Below are 18,308 nucleotides of genomic sequence, written 5' to 3'. Positions count from 1 at the left end.
CAGTGATCTACTAGTAAATCACGATCTACCTATTGGACGTGCCAGGAATACGGGGCTGAATATCTGTGTAATTTCTTCTGCTCCTTCCAATGGGGGAAAAGGGGTGACAGCTCAGGAGTAGAGCACCTGCTCTGAATGTAGATGATCCCATGTTAAATCCCTGGCATCTTCATTTACAGGACCAGGTGATGGGATAGACCTCTGTCTGAGCCCCTGGAGAGCCACTGCTAACCTTGAGCTAGCAGACCACTGGTCTGACTTGGCATAATGAAATTTCCTACATTCTTACGCATTGCCAAATATAGTAACAGGTGAATTATATCCTGTAGTAAGACACGTGACCTGGTTTTGTGCCGAGACATGTTGGAAGTATGGTGGTACCATTCACATAACAAAAACTAACACAGAGATATCAACATTTTCAAATGTAGAGGGTCCATGGTTTGGGGTTTGAGAAACAGGAGTTCTGCAGTACTTAGCTAATTGGGAACCACTGTTCTAGAAGATTAGAGGGGACCCTCCCACCCTTTCTCATTTTTCCTCATGGTATTATACTCTTCCCTTTTCTACATATATACCGATGAAAATGAAAAACTGCTATATGGGTAAGGTGCTGTTATTCAGCTTCCTAAGCATCAACACTTTTACCTGTATAGGGTTTAATGTTTTACTCTGTTTTTATATATGCTGGAAGCCACCCAGAGTGGCTGGGGCAACTCAGTCAGATGGGTGGGGTACAAACAAAAAAACATTATCTACATCAGGGATGTCCAACCGGTCGACCGTAATCGACAGGTAAGATCCCTGGATGTTCACGGGCGATCACTGGATCCCTATCAATAATAGAATAATAGAATCATAGAGTTGGAAGAGACCACAAGGGCCATCCAGTCCAACCCCCTGCCAAGCAGGAAACACCATCAAAGCATTCTTGACATATGGCTGTCAAGCCTCTGCTTAAAGTCTCTGCCCCCCACCGCCCTTGCGCCCTCCCTCTTTCTTTGTTTTTGTTGACGAGTTTTGACACGGAAGTAGGCATTTTCATTGTGTCCACTTGTTATCGTTGTTGTTGTTGTAGGTGAGCGCCCCCCTAAAAAAACCCTCAACAACTTTGCCCCCCTCTAAAAACTTTGGTCTCTCCCTCCACTGATAATGGGTAGATCACTGCCAGTTTTTCTTATACTGGGAGTAGATTGCAGTCTCTTGGGTGTTGGACATGCCTGATCTACATCATGCAACATCTTGCAAGGAACATTAAATGCAAAACCTCAGCTCACGATGCTTGGAGGTAAAGAGTTTGATCTCTTATGTAGGCCTTGATTGCATCCCAAAGTATAGCTGCTGAAATGCCAGGAATATTATTACGTTTTTAAAAAGTCCCAATTCTTCCTTGCATTACCATACTTCTTGATTTTTTTACACAATAAACCATTTAATTTCAAGCGTCATTGTCTTTCTTGAATTTAATAAAGTGCTAAATATACATATGTAAGCACACTCCACAAACCAAAAGGATTGGGATAAATTGAGGGGAAAACAGACTTGCACAGATAAGCATTAATACTGTTCTCCAGAAAAATGTGACTAACATTTCATTTGTGTGACTATACCTTATCCCCTTTCTTCACTGTTCTTGTTGTCAATTTACCAACAGCTTTTTTTGCTGCATCTCCAAGACGACGCTGAATAAAACACAGAGAGAGTTATTAGATGTTAGAAAAACTGTGCTTCTTCCTCTTAAATCTCCTTTGGTTATATACTAAAATGGTGATTACAGCTTGTTCACTATACTCTGAAGAGTACCAGGTGCACAGTTCACGTTACTTTCAAAACTAAAGTCTCTTTGGGCCATAAACATCATTTTATGGGAATCCCTTTTAGTTGCAAGCAAGAACGTCTATGCTTAAAGTGCAGATTCACCTTCAACAATATTATCCAAGGCAATTGAGAATGGCCAGCCGCCAAGTGATTCAATAGATTTCTGAGACAGGTCACTTTGAATAGAACAAGCTCACATTTCCTTGCTTCAGTAACCAGGACTCCCAACAGGAGGATTAGGTTTATACAGTGAGGATCAAGCAATGTGTTAGCGTTTTTGCTCTTTAAGCTACTGTAATTATGTTGTTATTTAGAAGAGTATGCCATTACAGAGATGTTTCCTGATATCATCTTGTAGCTATTCTGGAAACATCTGAAACCAGAAATCTCCGAAAGGGAGTTTTTTTTTTAATTTCTCAAGTTTGTCAATAATATGTAAGGAGAGATTCAATTTTGTGTTAATCTCTGCTAGATGTATTTCTTTGCTTTATAGTGGGATGGATCCTGAGTGCCCTTTCAGCAAACAGAAAGGCACCTTCCATCTATGGAAAGGCTCCAGATACAATGAAGCTACCTACTAGAATGGGGAGGGGGACTTGCACCAATTTCCCCTCCCCCCTTCAGCCCTTTGCACCATCTCCCATTCTGTTCCAAAGGGTGCCTAAACCCTCTAGATCAGCTTTTTAGGGGGCACAAGGGAAGGAGGAATCAGCAATCAAAAGAACCATATTTCAAAGTAACATATGGAAAGGGTCAAATAAGAGGCCATTCCAGTGTTTGCATTCAACTGGAAGCTTAGGATGATGAAATGGAGAAGGAACAAGTGGACCATTCAGAACATATTCATTCATTGTGCTAAATACTTTGGCCTGCTTCTGTTTGTTTGTGCCTCTGGGTGTCTCCTACATTATCCAAGTATGTATACAGTATTTTATTTTTCTCATTGTCCATCAAATATGAGAAAAATAGGAAGCTCATCGGCATGGTATAGTTACATAGGCTATAAAGAGAAAAGCTAAAAGGTCCCAAAATCAAGCGTTTTCAGTATACTTCCACTCCTAAACATTGTCATACAATGTACAAGTTTCAACACATTAAAATCCAGCCAGCCCCTTCATAAGCCAATTGCAGGTCTCCTGCAACAAAAAGCTAAGTAAGACTGCCCTTTGTATGCTTCAATCAATACAGCAAACAAGCCAAACAGTCTCTTACTAATCCAATATTATATGGATGGTACTGTGAAGTGAAGAGAACCATTTACACTCCAACTCATTTTAATGCAAAGTTGCTTACAAAATTAGAAGTACACTAAAGGAAACAGAACAGCTGAAAGCCCAATTTAAAATAGTAAAACCAAAAGATCAACAGCAGTAGAACCTGCCCCAGTGGTAAACATCACAGGTATCATTTGAAAAGGTTTTATATATTTCAGTCAGTCTCATAATGGGATAATGGTCATCCCAAAATGGCAAAGAGAAGTATCATTTATTAATTTCCATTGTTTCCCCTAACCTAAGACATTATAAAATTTCAAAGCTGGCTGTTTTAACTACATATTTGGTTCAATAATGACCAAAAAGTTCAATAGTTCTGCTCACTCAAGGCAGCAATGTAGAATATATACTTTGCCAACTACTAGCTGTGAGTACAGACCAAGCCCAGTCTATTGCTAAATGCTTTCTTTGATTTCAGAATACATGTGAGTTGTAAAATGCATTATTGGCATATCAAAGCAAGCTTCATGATATTTAACCTTTTTCAGAAGCAGTAGTTTACTACCAAACTATTGTGTGAAGTCAGCAACAGACTTAAAATGCACAGTTATCCTATCACTTAGCAGCTGTTCCCCCCTATATAAAATAGCTAAGCTTTTCCAATTGTGCTCTAGCTGTTGCTACCTCTTCATAAAATTTTAATAAGACAAGCCTTTTAAACCACATAAAAGTTTTATCAAGTTTCTCCTGGCCTTTGTAAAATTCTGAAGGAAAAAGGTCTAAAGACTTTTACTTAAAGAGCAACTGTTCAGGTGTGGATTTTTAAAATCCAGAAATAGCTAATGTACAGGATTGCTACTTTGTCCAATCAGTTGCCTATCTGTTATGCTTCTCAACTGTCAAAAGTCTGGAATACAAAAGTAATGAAACAACATAAACTCACAGGTTATGAAGCAGAACAGAAAGTATCTCAGAACCTCCTCTTCTATGGGTGTTTCAAGTAGAACAGGGCAAAGTGACTATGCTTATCTGATAAAAGCTTCATTGATATAATTTCAACTCAAAGAAAATTTAAATATTATTGAAGCACAGTCGTACCTTTGATCCCAAACGCCGTGCGAGTCGAACGTTTTGGCTCCCTAACGCCGCAAACCCAGAAGTGAGTGTTCTGGTTTGCGAAGGTTCTTTGGAACCCGAACGTCTGATGCGGCTTCCGACTGGCTGCAGGAGCTTCTGGAAGCCACGTCTTGGTTTCCGAACATTTTGGAAGTAGAACAGACCTCCAGAATGGATTCTGTTCGACTTCCGAGGTATGACTGTACAGAGCATGGGTTGGCAAACTAAGGCCCGGGGGCCAGATCCGGCCCAATTGCTTTCTGGATCCAGCCCGTGGAATCACTGTGTGGATCAGCATGGGAATTCTGATCGTTTGGGCTGCGCCATTCCTCCCCCCACTGTGGTGATGGTGCCTCCTCCCTCTCTCCTCCTGGCCTCTCCCCGCCCTGCCTAGAGGAGGGAGGGGCCTGGGCTTTGTTGAGCCGCGGTTGGCTGAGTGCCATTTTAAGCAGCCCCTCTCTGGAGCCAGCCCTTTTGCGCCACTCATCATCCCTCCGCTGCTGCCAGCCCCTGCCGCTCGCAAGGCACAGGTAAGCAGCCACTGGGGCTCATCCGGTGCTGTGGAGAAGGGAGGGGAGAGTCAGTAGGGGGGATACCCCCAAATATAGACTGACCTGCCTAACGACAAATAATTACAATTACAACAAATAAAGGCTTGACATATCTTGCTTTGCATGTCATGCATCTATCTCATATATTGTTTTCACCTTTTAAGTTGCTTTACTGTTTTCACTTTTTAAGTTGCATTACTGAAATAAATGCACTTTTCAACGATATTCTAATTTTCCGAGTTTCACCTGTATATATAGCTTATTCCAAGCTGAGATATACTTTACACACACCCAATCTTCTCCCCATCGTGTGCATCCTACCAACAGGACCCTGCAGTCATCTCTCTGTTCTTCCCTGAACCCACAGAAACTGCTGGGTTCAGTGAAATTTTACTCAGAGTATACATACTGAAATGGACCTGGCTTAGTCATGTTCATTAATTTCAATGGGTCTACTCTGGGTAAAACTTAATTGACTACTACCCTGTTGGGAATGGTAGCTATTTGCTATATCTTCTCCTTTCTTAGTATTTAGAAGAAATGCCTATATGGCTAGAACAGAGCACAGCTTTTAAGTCGTTTGGACTAGTGAATGTTTGAGAGGAACAAACAATAGAGTTGCATAACAGTTAAAAATTATTAGTTTTGCATACCATCATGATTCTTTGAATTTATGCTCCTCTGACTGAAGTTAAATATTAAACTAAAATTGCATATTCATATTCATTTTGTTTTTCCATGAAATTATTATTTTCACATACTGTTCCTTATTTCCCCAATATGTATAATTTGCTGTTGATTTCTTTTGGATATTATTAAGCTTGTAACTTTCATAAGCTGAAATGTATTCACTGGCCTTCTGCTGATGTATTTAAAACCAATATTTTGAAACAATGTCTGGCTTCTCAGGTCCTGTTTGGGCACTACCCTTTTGTTCTACTGGGGCAAATGAGATGTTAAAATGATGTTCTTAAAGACCTCATTTCAGAATCCAGGCTGAGAAAAATCTTTGCCCTGCCTGGCAATAGGAAACAGTGAGCTACCATTCAATCAAAAAAAATTCTTCTTTTCCATAGCTCTGTAGACCTTGTTTTCAGAACCCCCAAATAAAGGCACACCTATATTCCCCCAATGCAATTTACCTACAAACTTAAAGATGAATGAGAAACACTGAGTAGTTACACACACACCATAAACAAGCAATCACTCAACAATTTATATTAGAACAGAATATTGTTAATAATTGTTGGCAATTTACAATGCTCCCAACTGGAGGAAAATGTCTGCATTTCAACTTCCAAATGGTTTATAGTATATTACACTGGAATTAATTCCTAACAAATGACACACTACATTTCAGAAAGATGTTTAAGGTCTAGTCTTCCATTACTTAAGACTCTCAGACATGTGAAGATTGTCCACATTTTTTAAAAAACAGCACATTATGGGAGTAGTGTTTCTAGGACTAAGGTGAAAATATTATTATTTTGTAAACTGCTTTGAGCTTGATTTTTTGTGGAAAGTGGCATACAAATAAAATGAATGAAATGAAAATGAAGGTTACAAACAGCAGCAGTTTAGTTATGTCTTATTTATTTTATTTATATACCATCCTCAATAGATCTAAGGGCAGTTCACAGAATACAGTAGGAAAACAAGTAAATGATAATAATTTTAAAAACCCAGCAAAACAAGAACACACCCTTTCCTACAGACACACTTAAAAGGCTATAGAATATTGATAAGCCAAAGTCCTGGTTGAAGAGGAATGTTGCTCAAGAGATTTCTGGAATCTAGAGGAAACTTACATAGCTTAGCTTACAAACTAAAACTAGAGGTAGTGATTATGTTCACCAACAGAGAGAGCAAAGTAATTCTTGAAGGCTGCCCTCAGTGATATTAGAACCAAGCAACTTAGTTTGGCTAACCCCAACACTGTAACGTAATTCTCATTAACTGAACCCCAACTGCCTGGGATAACACTTATGACCATTCCCAGTGATACCTGGGTGTCATAACCTGGGACCCAGGTGAATGTCATGACCTAGGGCAGATGTCAAGACCCTCAAGTCAGCACAGCACAGCATGCACCTATGCTCAAATCCTCTGTCACTATGCTTACACAACTGACCACAGCCTGCTAAGTGCTGAGTCTGCATAAACAGGTTCTCACAGGCACAACCACAACTTGTTGCCAAGCTACCGTATATGGAGATAAGAGCATATTTTGAACACACATAAAGATATCCAGTTAGGATAGTTAAACTTTTGCCATAATTGCATATTTTTCTGAAATGCTATAAAAGCTCTGTGAATCCTTCATTTGAGCGCCCAGTTTCTTTTGGGAGTTATCCAACCAGGTCTCTATTCACACTGCAGCATGCAATAAATCTGAACTCTTTCCAAGCGCGGCACAGTATTTGTGTTCTTTTGGCGGGAAGAATCTGCATTTTTATTTGTAGGTACCTCCTTTTTAGGTAACACCAGAATACTTCATTTAAAAAAAAAGAAAACAAAAAGTAACAGATCAGGAAAGTAGTTCAAAACAAGTTGAACATTCACCTAAGTTTAAGGGTTTTACATGAAATATTCCCTTTCTCCCCTACTCCAGAAAGTATTACTTTTGTCTTAAAAATAAAAATGGGTCAACATTTTGTGCAGGCCCATTTATATTCCCTTTAATACTGTATAATTTCATATGATAAAGACCTTCTGCAAAATACAGAAATATATTTTTTATCACAATATGGAACAGCTCACATGTTGCATGTATTAACTTTACAATTTAATTACAAGGGAAAATTAATATCCCACCCTTCCATTGTAGTCATAGCACTCAGGATGGTGTATAGTAGTTAAAGGCAGTTACAAAAAACATTTAATAAAAATCTACCTACATAAACGAAAAACCCCACACATTTGATATGAAGAATCAATAGATAGTTACCTGGTTCCGATCACGTGCACTTGTATATCTGATCTTCTGGATGAAGTAAAATATTAACCATGCTGAAGAAATTATCATCAAAACTATGAATGATATTGATACAAAGACAAGAGAACCACGGCTAAAGTTTTTGTTTGGATAGCGAGTTCCAACTGCTATTGCAATAATGACAGACATATTTTTCTCCAAGTAATTCAGAATCTCCTTAACCTTCAATTCTGTGATCATGACAGTGACAATGTCTCCAGTTCCTATCAAAAGAATAAGCAGAAGAAAACAATGAATCAACATCTGACATAACATGTATGTTTATTAAGAAGCAAATCATTTGGCTGTACATATACATTTAAACAAGCAGGTCTATCAAAAAGCTGATCCCCAATTGTAAAAAACAATATGAGATTAGCAGCCTCAAATTTTAGAAAATTAAGAAAGCAACATTATTTTACAAGCACTTTTTTATATGCACATCTCTTAACCAGCATCTGTTCACAATGATTTAATTTCAAAAAACACACATATGAACTATTCATGCTGATATCTACCAAGTATAAAGCAGTGAGACAAAAAAGCACCTATTTCCTCCTAAATATAGCAGTTTAGTTCTGAGGCTAAAGGAAGCTCAAAAACATTGAAAAGAATTGGCCAAGCTATACCTTCACCCATGAGTAAATGAAAAAATCACATTCCTTCTTGAGTGACCTAGAAGGTAATCAATGCTCCACTGGGCCAAGTATACAGGACAATATCCAACTAAGCAACTGAGTCATACTCAGAGTTAATCTTATGAAATTAATGGTCAACAATTTTCTGCTGATATAAATGAGTCAACTCCAAACATAACCAACATTGGATATAATACACAATCACTAGCTAGCTAAAGATTTAGTGACGGTTTTTGGTTTTCACTCAATCCAAGAAACAGAACTGAAAGTCCCAGAGTAAAATTCAATGAAACCATCCAGCAGCAATAAATAAAATGCAATTTTAATGGTAGAGCTTATTGGGCAAATTGAGCAAGAAAACTTAAAATAATGTTGTGTATATATATCTCCTGTGTACAGCATATCTCTGCCTAACAGATACTGGGTGAAAACAATGGACAACTCTGCCACACTGATTGTGAGCTATAAGAGCATTTTGTTTGATTACTGCTAGAGACAGAATGCTGTACTCAAACAATTGGTCTGTCACAGTTCTCTTGCTGCTCATCTACTCTAATCTTAATTTTTTAACAATTGCCACAAATAACCTAGCAACTATATTTTTCTCCCTTACACAAATCCAGGTAACATTAATTTAGAAGGCAACCATGGGAACTAATAAGTATTTTATACCTTTCTTTGATGCTTTAATGTAGCATTCAGGGACTATGAACTTGAATATAATGCATCTGGTCACAGGTCCACCTAGCCAGTAATGTCTATTTTATGCATTCATGCTTTTTGAGAAGCCCACAATTGGTGTTCAGGTACATGCTGGCTCTGAATCTGAAGGTTTGCCCAGAGCTAAAAACATATCACCAGAAACAAATAGCCTACTTGAATGTTGTCCATTACTGGACGCCAAGTATTCTATATTTTATTGCATTTTGCAGTGGAAAAGCTTCTAGCATTTATTGCTTACTTGACTACCCCTATTACATTAAGGCAGCTTAGCTGATCAGACAGTGAGGGGCAAACAAGCAGGTTTAGAAAGAAGCAGGCCAGGGCTGAAGGTTACAGCAAATCCAATGGCTACCTCAATACCAGCTCCCAGGGAACAACAGGAGAGAACTACTGACTTTGTGGGATTAAACATGTACAGACTAAATTATCGCCATAGAAATGCCATTACAAGCACAACATCCCAAAATATATACAGTAAATGGTTCTTGTATTGTACTCACAATCTAGTACCGTAACTATTTAACACATGGAATTATTAAATTATGATACAGTACATTCAGTATCATTAACAATGGAATACCTATAAAAGTATCTCTTTCAACATGAGGTCTTTTCATGTAAGAATAACTTCTAATTCTGAGGAGGGGGAGACTCTGACAAATTTTAACTTTGGTTGTTGCTGAACAAAAGTCCTACTCATTTAGTGATGTGCTTCCTCCAGTTTGCAAGCTCAACCTGTGTAAATATGCTTCCACAAAATCTCAATCAAGTTTCTGTATCACAAACACATCATCAACCCAAGGAAAGTGATTTTTATATTGAAAATGTGTTAAGTAGTTATACAATTGTGAATGCAAGCATTGTTTATGCGTATTAGTAAGTGTAAATGTGTTTGTGATGCAATTTCTGCTGGTGGGCTTTCCAGAGGCATCTGGTTGGCTACTAAAGGAAACAGGATGATGGATTAGTAATCTTATCACAGCTCATCTTATATTCTTAGAGATAAATAGGGTCCTAGGAACAGGTAACTGAAACGGGAAAGTAGAAAAGGAGAAGAATTATAAAAGCTAAGCTGGAAAAGATAATGTATAAAGATGAGAGGCACATGGCTAGGAGCACAAAAGTATGGAAAGCTGAAATTCAACTATTGATATGAAATACATAGCTAAATCTTTGGCTGCAGTCTTTATTTTAATATAAAAGTGCATATAAAAGTACTTGCTTCCTTGATCATTGGAGTGTGTTTGCACTGAAGATGACAGGGCTGTATTCTGTAAAAACAGTGTTATTTACAACAGCGTTCCTGGGTTTAAGTTCAGCCAATATGGTTTCATGTGGGGTATAACTAAAAATTAGATTAAAGTGTATGCAACTAATACTTGGCTGAGCAAGATTTCCAACATTATTAACCTATGTCTATGAAGTATGCAACTGAAGATTTCCCTTTGTCAGAGAAATAGTATACCTATTATAGTTCAACAGCGCAATACAGGCTCCAAGTCTTGCATTTTCAGATACTCTGCTAATGGAAAGCTGTCATAAAGGGTTTCTATAGATCATGTGTCTTTTGTAGAATGTTTGAGCACAGTTAATGCAATCATGCAAATATGCATTGGAAGGGATTGTTGCACAAACCATACTCCATATACTTATCCTTCTTCCCATCTAGTTTCTGTTACAGACTTTAAGCACATTGTTTTCTTCTCTATCACAAATAAAGTAGACATGACAATATGCTGTGGTCATGCAGCTAGTGGAGACTGCAAGTCTCAGCACTTTTCCCAGCACTTTTATAAATCAAAGAATGAATGACCAACTTCCACGCTTGATAATCACAAAAAAGACAAAATGCTGTTAACTATCCACCATGATGTATCTGAACATATCTAAAAACAAATCACAAATACTTTTAAAAGTCTTACAACATAAGGGAAATAAGGAAAAAATGAGGAGAAAGGAATATCTGATATCTTAGCCTTTACCTGGATGAGTCATGGTGACAGGCTCCTCACTTGACATATTATTGTAAATTACCACAGCTGAAGCATTATGTAAAGCTGCCCGTAATATTTTTTGTTTAAAGGTGCAATTTCCTCGCTGCAGTAGGGCAACCCACTGCTTGTTTGTAGGAACTGGAAACCGAGTTCGTGGATCACAGCCTAAACGATCTGAAACTAAAAAAAGGAAAGAGATGCCAGTTAAAGTTCGTTGATAAAAATATCTTAAAAAGCAGATCACTGGCTAAAATTATTCTCTAGTCATGAGACCAGAACTATTTGCAGAACCCAAAGCAATGTTTAAGCTAAATAATAATTTGCAAGTGTTAACCATATTTGATCATTATGATCATTACATTTAAAGATTTTTTTAGTTCCAGAATACCTACTAGTGAATATTTTCAATATCTGGTCAGAGGAATGGCAAAACGTTAGGATAAATTTGTTCATGTACTACTGTCATCTTGAGTTGCACAAAATTTATGTATATATTTAGAATCACAGAACTGCAGATTTGAAAGCAACTCAAAAGGTCATCCTGTCCAACCCCTGCCCGGAATGTCAGAATCACAGATGGCCATCCAACCTCTATTTAAAAATCTCTAATAGCTTAGTACTCCAATTGCTTGGTATAGGGACGCAGGTGGTGCTGTGGTCTAAACCACTGAGCCTAGGGCTTGCCAATTGGAAGGTTGGCGGTTCGAATCCCCGTGACGGGCTGAGCTCCCGTTGCTCGGTCCCAGCTCCTGCCAACCTAGCAGTTCAAAAGCACATCAACATGCAAGTAGATAAATAGGTACCGCTCCGGCGGAAAGGTAAACGGCGTTTCTGTGCGCTGCTCTGGTTTCGCCAGAAGCGTCTTAGTCATGCTGGCCGCATGACCCAGAAAAACTGTCTGTGGACAAACGTCAGCTCCCTCAGCTAGTAAAGCGAGATGAGCGCCGCAACCCCAGAGTCGTTTGCAACTGGACTTAACTGTCAGGGGTCCTTTTACCTTTCATCAATTGCTTGGTACTTGGGAGACAGTCCTATTGTAAAAGCTAGCTTATAAACTAAGAATATACAGTATAGAGGACAGAGCAAAAAAAGACTTTTATTTGCTATAGTTTGGTATGATTTTATTAACTATGTCAATGATTAGAGGGATGGTATCCGCAATATACAAACTACTACTCCAAAACCCCACGAAATCTCTAGACGCAATAAAAAAACAATGGGAAGATGACATAGGATATGAGATTGACCCCACTCAATAGACCAGAATGTGGTCTAAACCCCACTTTAAATCCATATCAGTGAAAAGAAAAGAACTCACTCTGAAACTCACCTACAGGTGGTAGCTAACGCCAAGAAAATTAGCACTAATACACCCAGGAACCTCACCAAAATGCTGGAGAGGGTGCACCTCCACAGGCACATATCTCCATATGGAGTGAGTGCCCCAAAATCCAACTATTCTGGACAACATCCATACGAGAAATAAGTAAAATAACCAAAGAAGTACTAGAAATCACCCCAGAATTGGCCCTACTAAACATCTTCCAAGACAATAATGCCCACTTACACCACAAAGAACTCACAACCCACCTACTTTCAGCAGCCAGAAACATCATAACCAGACACTGGAGAGACCTATCAGGAGTAAGCATGGACAAATGGTACCAGATAGTATGGGAAACAGCCTTACTGGAAAAATTAACTACTGGGTAATAAGCTGAAACTGACATGGGGACAAATAGGAGAAGACACCTTCACCCCAGTATGGATCCCCTTTATCCACAGCCCAACAAGGTAATGACAAAAATTCACCAACAGCATACAAATCAATATGGCTAACCTAATCCAAAACACCCACCGACCCCACTCACACATGAAAAACACATGAAAAGACCATCACAGCCAACCACAAATGAACAATCACACCCTAGGCCAGGGGTGTCAAACTCAAATTCATCGGGGGCCGCATCAGCAGTTTGGTCACCCTCAAAGGGCCGGTTGTATCTGTAGGACTATGTGTCCACTCTTTATTATCATAAATTATTGTCACTGCATTCAATTATTACTGTTTTTTGTAATAATGTAAGTAATAACTAGCTCTGAAAGCAGAAACATAGTCAGAATAATGGCAAGTAGATATTCAAATGTACAATTATTGTACAATTTATTGAAAAATGATTTTTGGTAACTGCACTGGGTGGTGGAGGCTCGCTAGGGTTTCATGCAGGACCTTTGCAGAGCTACTAGTACCTGGAGATGCTGGGGTCCTTCTGCATGCAGGACAGATGTTCTGCCAGTGAGCCACCACCCTTCACCAAAGGGACTGGCTGAGGTTGACTCACTGAAGCTGCTCTCCTGGTTCCAGGGTTTAAGGGCCAGAAGTATAAAGCAGCATCCTATGTTTCTGAGGAGAGGGAGAGGGAGGGGAGGGGAGGGGAGGAAGGAAGGAAAGAGGGGAGAGAAAGAAGAGTAGGAAATAAGGAAGAGAATAAAGAAGGAAAGAAAAAGAAAAAGGGAGAGAAGACGGAAAGGGAGAAAGAAGGAAGGAAGTAGAGGGAAAGAAAGAATAAGAATGAGGGAGAGGAAGAAAGTTGGGAAGGACGGAAGGAAGGAAGGAAGGAAGGAAGGAAGGAAGGAAGGAAGGAAGGAAGGTAGGTAGAAAGAAAGAAAGAAAGAAAGAAAGAAAGAAAGAAAGAAAGAAAGAAAGAAAGAAAAGAGGGAGCAGGAGGGAGAGAGGAAGGAAAGAGGTGAGAGAAAGAAGAGTAGGAAAGAAGGAATAAAGAAGGAAAGAAAAAGAAAGAGGGAGAGAAGACAGAGATAAAGAAGGAAGGAAGGAGAGGGAAAGAAAGAATAAGAACGAGAGAGAGGAAGAAAGAAAGGGAAGGGGGGGGTCGCCGCCTTGATTCAGCGCCAGAAAAGAGCGCGAAGGGACCCAGGGGCAAAAAGCATTTCCCCGGCCCCAGCTGTTTGTCGCGCTTTGTTGGCACGGCGCTTCAGCAGCAAGGTCCCACTGCTGGGTCCTGCTGGCTGGGGCGCTCGGCGGGCCACATGACGAGGTCTGGCGGGCCGGATTTGGCCCCCGGGCCTTGTGTTTGACACCAGTGCCCTAGGCCAACCCCAACCTCTCTCATCACCAAAGTAACACAAGCAAACAACAGAGAACCTGCACAAGCAACGCTGACAACAAACCCTACATATATTAAGTAAAATAGAAACATTGTCATCCCACCCACCTTCCCTCCCTGTCCACCTCTTTCCCCCTTTTTCTTCCCAATGTCTCAACAAATGAAACAGATTTGTAAAAATGATACATGGAAAAAATACAAGAGACATTGCACATAGTTTTTTTTAGTAATGATTTCTTGATTTACAAAAGTATGTCAATGATTTAAAAAACATGAGAAAGATCCCCCCCCAAAAAAATGTATACAACTTGATATGGCTAATTCAGCAAGATGTAATGGTCAATCTTTATGGTAGCTTTGAATCAGTACAATGTCCAATTGTGCCCCTACATGTATCAGAAAGGCAAACAGGCTGGCAATCTCTGTCCTCTTCATAGCTTCTCATAGAATCTTCCAATATTTACTGGAACTAAGGGATACTACCATACACCTTCAGTGCCAGACTCATCAATCAGCATTGTAAAGGACACAGACAACCATGTCAGCAAGTTTAATTGTCAATAGTTGTCCATTATCATCTGTCATCTATGATCAGTTATTTAGAATCCATTTCTAATGTATATTTTTCCCAAGCTGAGGACTCTGAATATATATGCTGGAAAGTCTCCATGGCATAATGAAAAGCAATTTAAGAGTAATTTCAAGCTTATACAAATCACTTATTTAAAAATATGTGATCTGAAGTCATTTATGTCATTTCACAATCGTACAAAAGGTCACTATATAAAATGTTTTCGCTTTTCAATAAAGTGCCAAATTCCATCAGCCTTGTCTATTTCAAATTGAAAACCACCCTCCACCTTAGCTCACTCAGAATGGATTCTTAACTTCTTGGGTGCAGCAAATTTGCTATGCTTTCCAGTTTTTCAAAGATTTTCAAAGATCATTTGGATCATTTAGAGCTAAGCCACTTAAACTTAATATTCCCTCTGATCTAACACTGCATGCAAAACTGCTATCTAAGGTCTTGTCTTTCAAGTTGGTTAATTCTTTTTTATTCAGTAGTGGTGTTCAATGCCTACAGCACAGGTGATGCTATAATACCCAAATACTCAACAAGTTGCTGTAATGCTCCAATACTCAACAAGTAGTGGATTATTTGGAGAAACTGGTCTGTCCCACAAAACATGCAGAAAATAGGATTTCACCATCCTATTAAGTATCCTTCCTGGTCCTTCCAAGAGCTTGCAATGAAGTATGCAACTGCTTATTTTCTGGTAGCTATTGTACCTGCTAGAAGCAAAATTTTCTGCATTTTCTATGTGTTACGTGTGAGAAACTTTTGAAGTTACACATGGCTCACTTGCTTAGTTGTGCTAATTAGAGAAAAACAGAAATCCCCAGGTGTCATCTTTTGAGCTACAGGAAATAGACTCTGCAGAAAAGCATGTAAGCTGAAGCAAAACTGTGCTCAGACAGTTGCATATTTATTTATTTTTGAAGTAATTTCAGTCCACAGAATTTTGGAGCATAATCCACCCCAAAGGAGAATCTAAATCTCAAAGTGGTACAGTACTTTGTTGTAACACTGCAACACATTGGTTACCAGCTAGCAGACAGTGCTGATCAGATGCTTCTTGTTACAGATGGCTCTCTTGACTTTTATCCACAACCGAGATGTACACATTATATAAATTTCAGGGGTGGAGGGAATCTAACATGCCTCTAACTAAATTGCAGGTGCACTTTTCTGTAAACAAGTTTCCCTGAAACACCTTTTCTTGACTACTTAAATACAGACTCATCCTGCCCATGTGACAATCTGTATTACTTCAGATTACAAATGGATGGATGAAATTGAGAATGTTCACATATTACAAAAGTACACAAATGGGTTGGTAAAGAATGCTGGTCACCAATGAAAGGAACCTGCCAGTGAAATGAAGCAAGATGACAATTCCCCTCCCCACTACAGGTCCCATGCCACCATCTGTTTGAGGATCCCTAATCCCCTGAAGCAGATGGGGTCGGGGAAGCAGGGAGCTATGAGAGGGAGGAGAATTGCCCCCCTCCATTGCCCCCTTCCCCATTCTGCTAGGAGATTCCTTCTAGAGTTCTAATCATCCATGGAGCTCACTGGGTGACCTTGCACCAGTCACTGTTTCGCAACCCTATCTCACAGGGTTGTGACGGTAAAAAGGGGAGAGAAAGAACCATATACATCACTATGAGCTTCTTGGAAAAAAAGGTGGGATATAAATGCAATAAACAAATAAAAGAAACATCTAATCTGAGTTGATATAACTGAAGTTTGGTACAGATATTTTTTAAAAAATAAACAAGCTAGTAAATGCTGGTTTGTTCATGTCCACAGAATGGAAGATGGCAGCATCCCAAAGCACCAGGCCTGTTGACAGACCAACTCTGCATTACAAAGATGACTGCAAATGTGACATAAAGGCTGGCAACATCAACCCTGCTGTGTGGGAATCCCTTGCATATAACAGCAGTGCCTGGAAACAGACAGTTAGGTTGTGTATCCACAGCAGTGACCAGAGAAGGAATAGGACCTCTGAGAGGAGCACAGAGAGAAGAAACGCCTTGGTGGACCTGCAGCAGCACAACTGGGTGCCTTCATCTGCCTGAGCTGTAACAAAACACATCTCATCCATACTAGTGTCTCTACAGCCATAGCAGGTGCTGTAACTCTCCGATTTGACTTCACCCCCAAAAGTGCACTCCTCCATTGTCCCCCGCAGATGCTGTACACCAAAAGAAGTAAACTCCTGATACTGTACAATGGATTTGATGTAGGCATTTCCTTAACACAGCGATGTTGTTCAATTTTAAGCTTATTTGGAAGTACGGTACTGTAAAACTGCTGCAATGGAACTTATTTCAGTGATGGTTGTATTGCATGGAAGTATTAGTTTACTCACTGTCTTTCAAAAAAGAGAAACCAGGCGGACCATAAATGTGCAAACATCCCACTATCACAGTGGATTTACAAGGTAATATTTTGTTGCAGGTCCACTTGTGTTGCAAAAATGCTGTATCAGTATAAAGAGAAAAGGCAGAAGCAGCACTAACACCTAGCAGCATACATTGCCTTCCCCTCACAATTACATTATCAAATTAACAATTTCATGTAAACATTCAGGTTAATTCCCTGATGAACATATTTTGTTTCCTCTCATTCTCAGTTTTACCACAAAATTGGGGACATGTATTAGATTTAACGGAATGTGTGTTCTCTGAAAAAAAAAAGTTTTTGAGAACTCATTCCTATTTTACAGGAATGTCTCAAAAATGTTGATTGTTGTGATTCTAAGCCAAGGATAGGGAACCAGTGCCTCTCCTGGTGTTCTTGGATTCCCATCAGCACTAGCCAGTATGACCAATTGTCAGGAAATAAAAGAGTCCAATAAGCTCCCCATCTTGACTGAAATTCTTCCGACAGATGCAACACAGATTTCCCTCAGTTATCAGTTTCAGCAGTCACCCAAGTTCTGGCTACAACTGAAATTTACTGAAGAATACGGAAGTACCATTTGCTTAATTCAAAGAGGAAGCAGCAGTGACTGCTCAGCAGTTATTTGCTTATAGTTAACAAATTCATTGTGCAACATCTTACTCTTTCCCTCTCCAAAGTGCTTGAACTGAAATAAATGCTTATAACATCCACCTGCTAATATCAAAAACCTTGCCCAAAGTATCAAGCAATATGACTACAGTACATGTGGTAGTTTTCACAGCACTGTGGAGAAAATATGTCCTAAAAAGCTTAGAACTAGAACACGCATTTATAAATTGAAACAGTTTTAAATTAGGCTACTTTGGAATTGGATGGGCAATATCAGAACATTTAGTCACCTGAGGCTCAAAGTACTTGTTAAGAGGAGTTCTACAATCCTTTCATCCTTGTGCTGGTTAAACACAAATCAGCCTGGGACAAGATGGCAGGGGTGGGGAGCTGCTTAATTCTTTCTCATTCAGTAGTTGTTTTAACTCAATATCATACATGTTCAGCTCCTTTTTAAGTTGTGAGAGAAAAGATGCAGGGTTCCCATATGTTTTCCCCCTATGGAAGAAAAGTAGCTTGGGGAAGGCAGTTGTGAGCAAAATGACCAGAGAGGAAGGGAAAACAGTTAAGCA

General features: G+C 39.4%; 1 protein-coding gene across 2 annotated transcripts in view; it reads right to left on the bottom strand.

Moving 5' to 3' along the window:
* RNF130 (ring finger protein 130) overlaps positions 1-18,308 on the bottom strand; it is a 39,504-nt gene that overhangs the window by 14,896 nt on the left and 6,300 nt on the right. For both annotated transcript variants that reach the window (XM_035105643.2, XM_035105641.2), the window contains exons 2-4: positions 11,017-11,208; positions 7,647-7,897; positions 1,611-1,682 (exon numbers count right to left, since the gene is read on the bottom strand). In XM_035105643.2, coding sequence (XP_034961534.1) covers positions 1,611-1,682; positions 7,647-7,897; positions 11,017-11,208 — 515 coding nt within the window. The remainder of the gene's footprint in view (positions 1-1,610; positions 1,683-7,646; positions 7,898-11,016; positions 11,209-18,308) is intronic.

The sequence above is a fragment of the Zootoca vivipara genome, chromosome 2, assembly GCF_963506605.1.
Source record: "Zootoca vivipara chromosome 2, rZooViv1.1, whole genome shotgun sequence".
NCBI lineage: Eukaryota > Metazoa > Chordata > Lepidosauria > Squamata > Lacertidae > Zootoca > Zootoca vivipara.
This window is presented reverse-complemented; position numbering and strand designations above follow the sequence as displayed.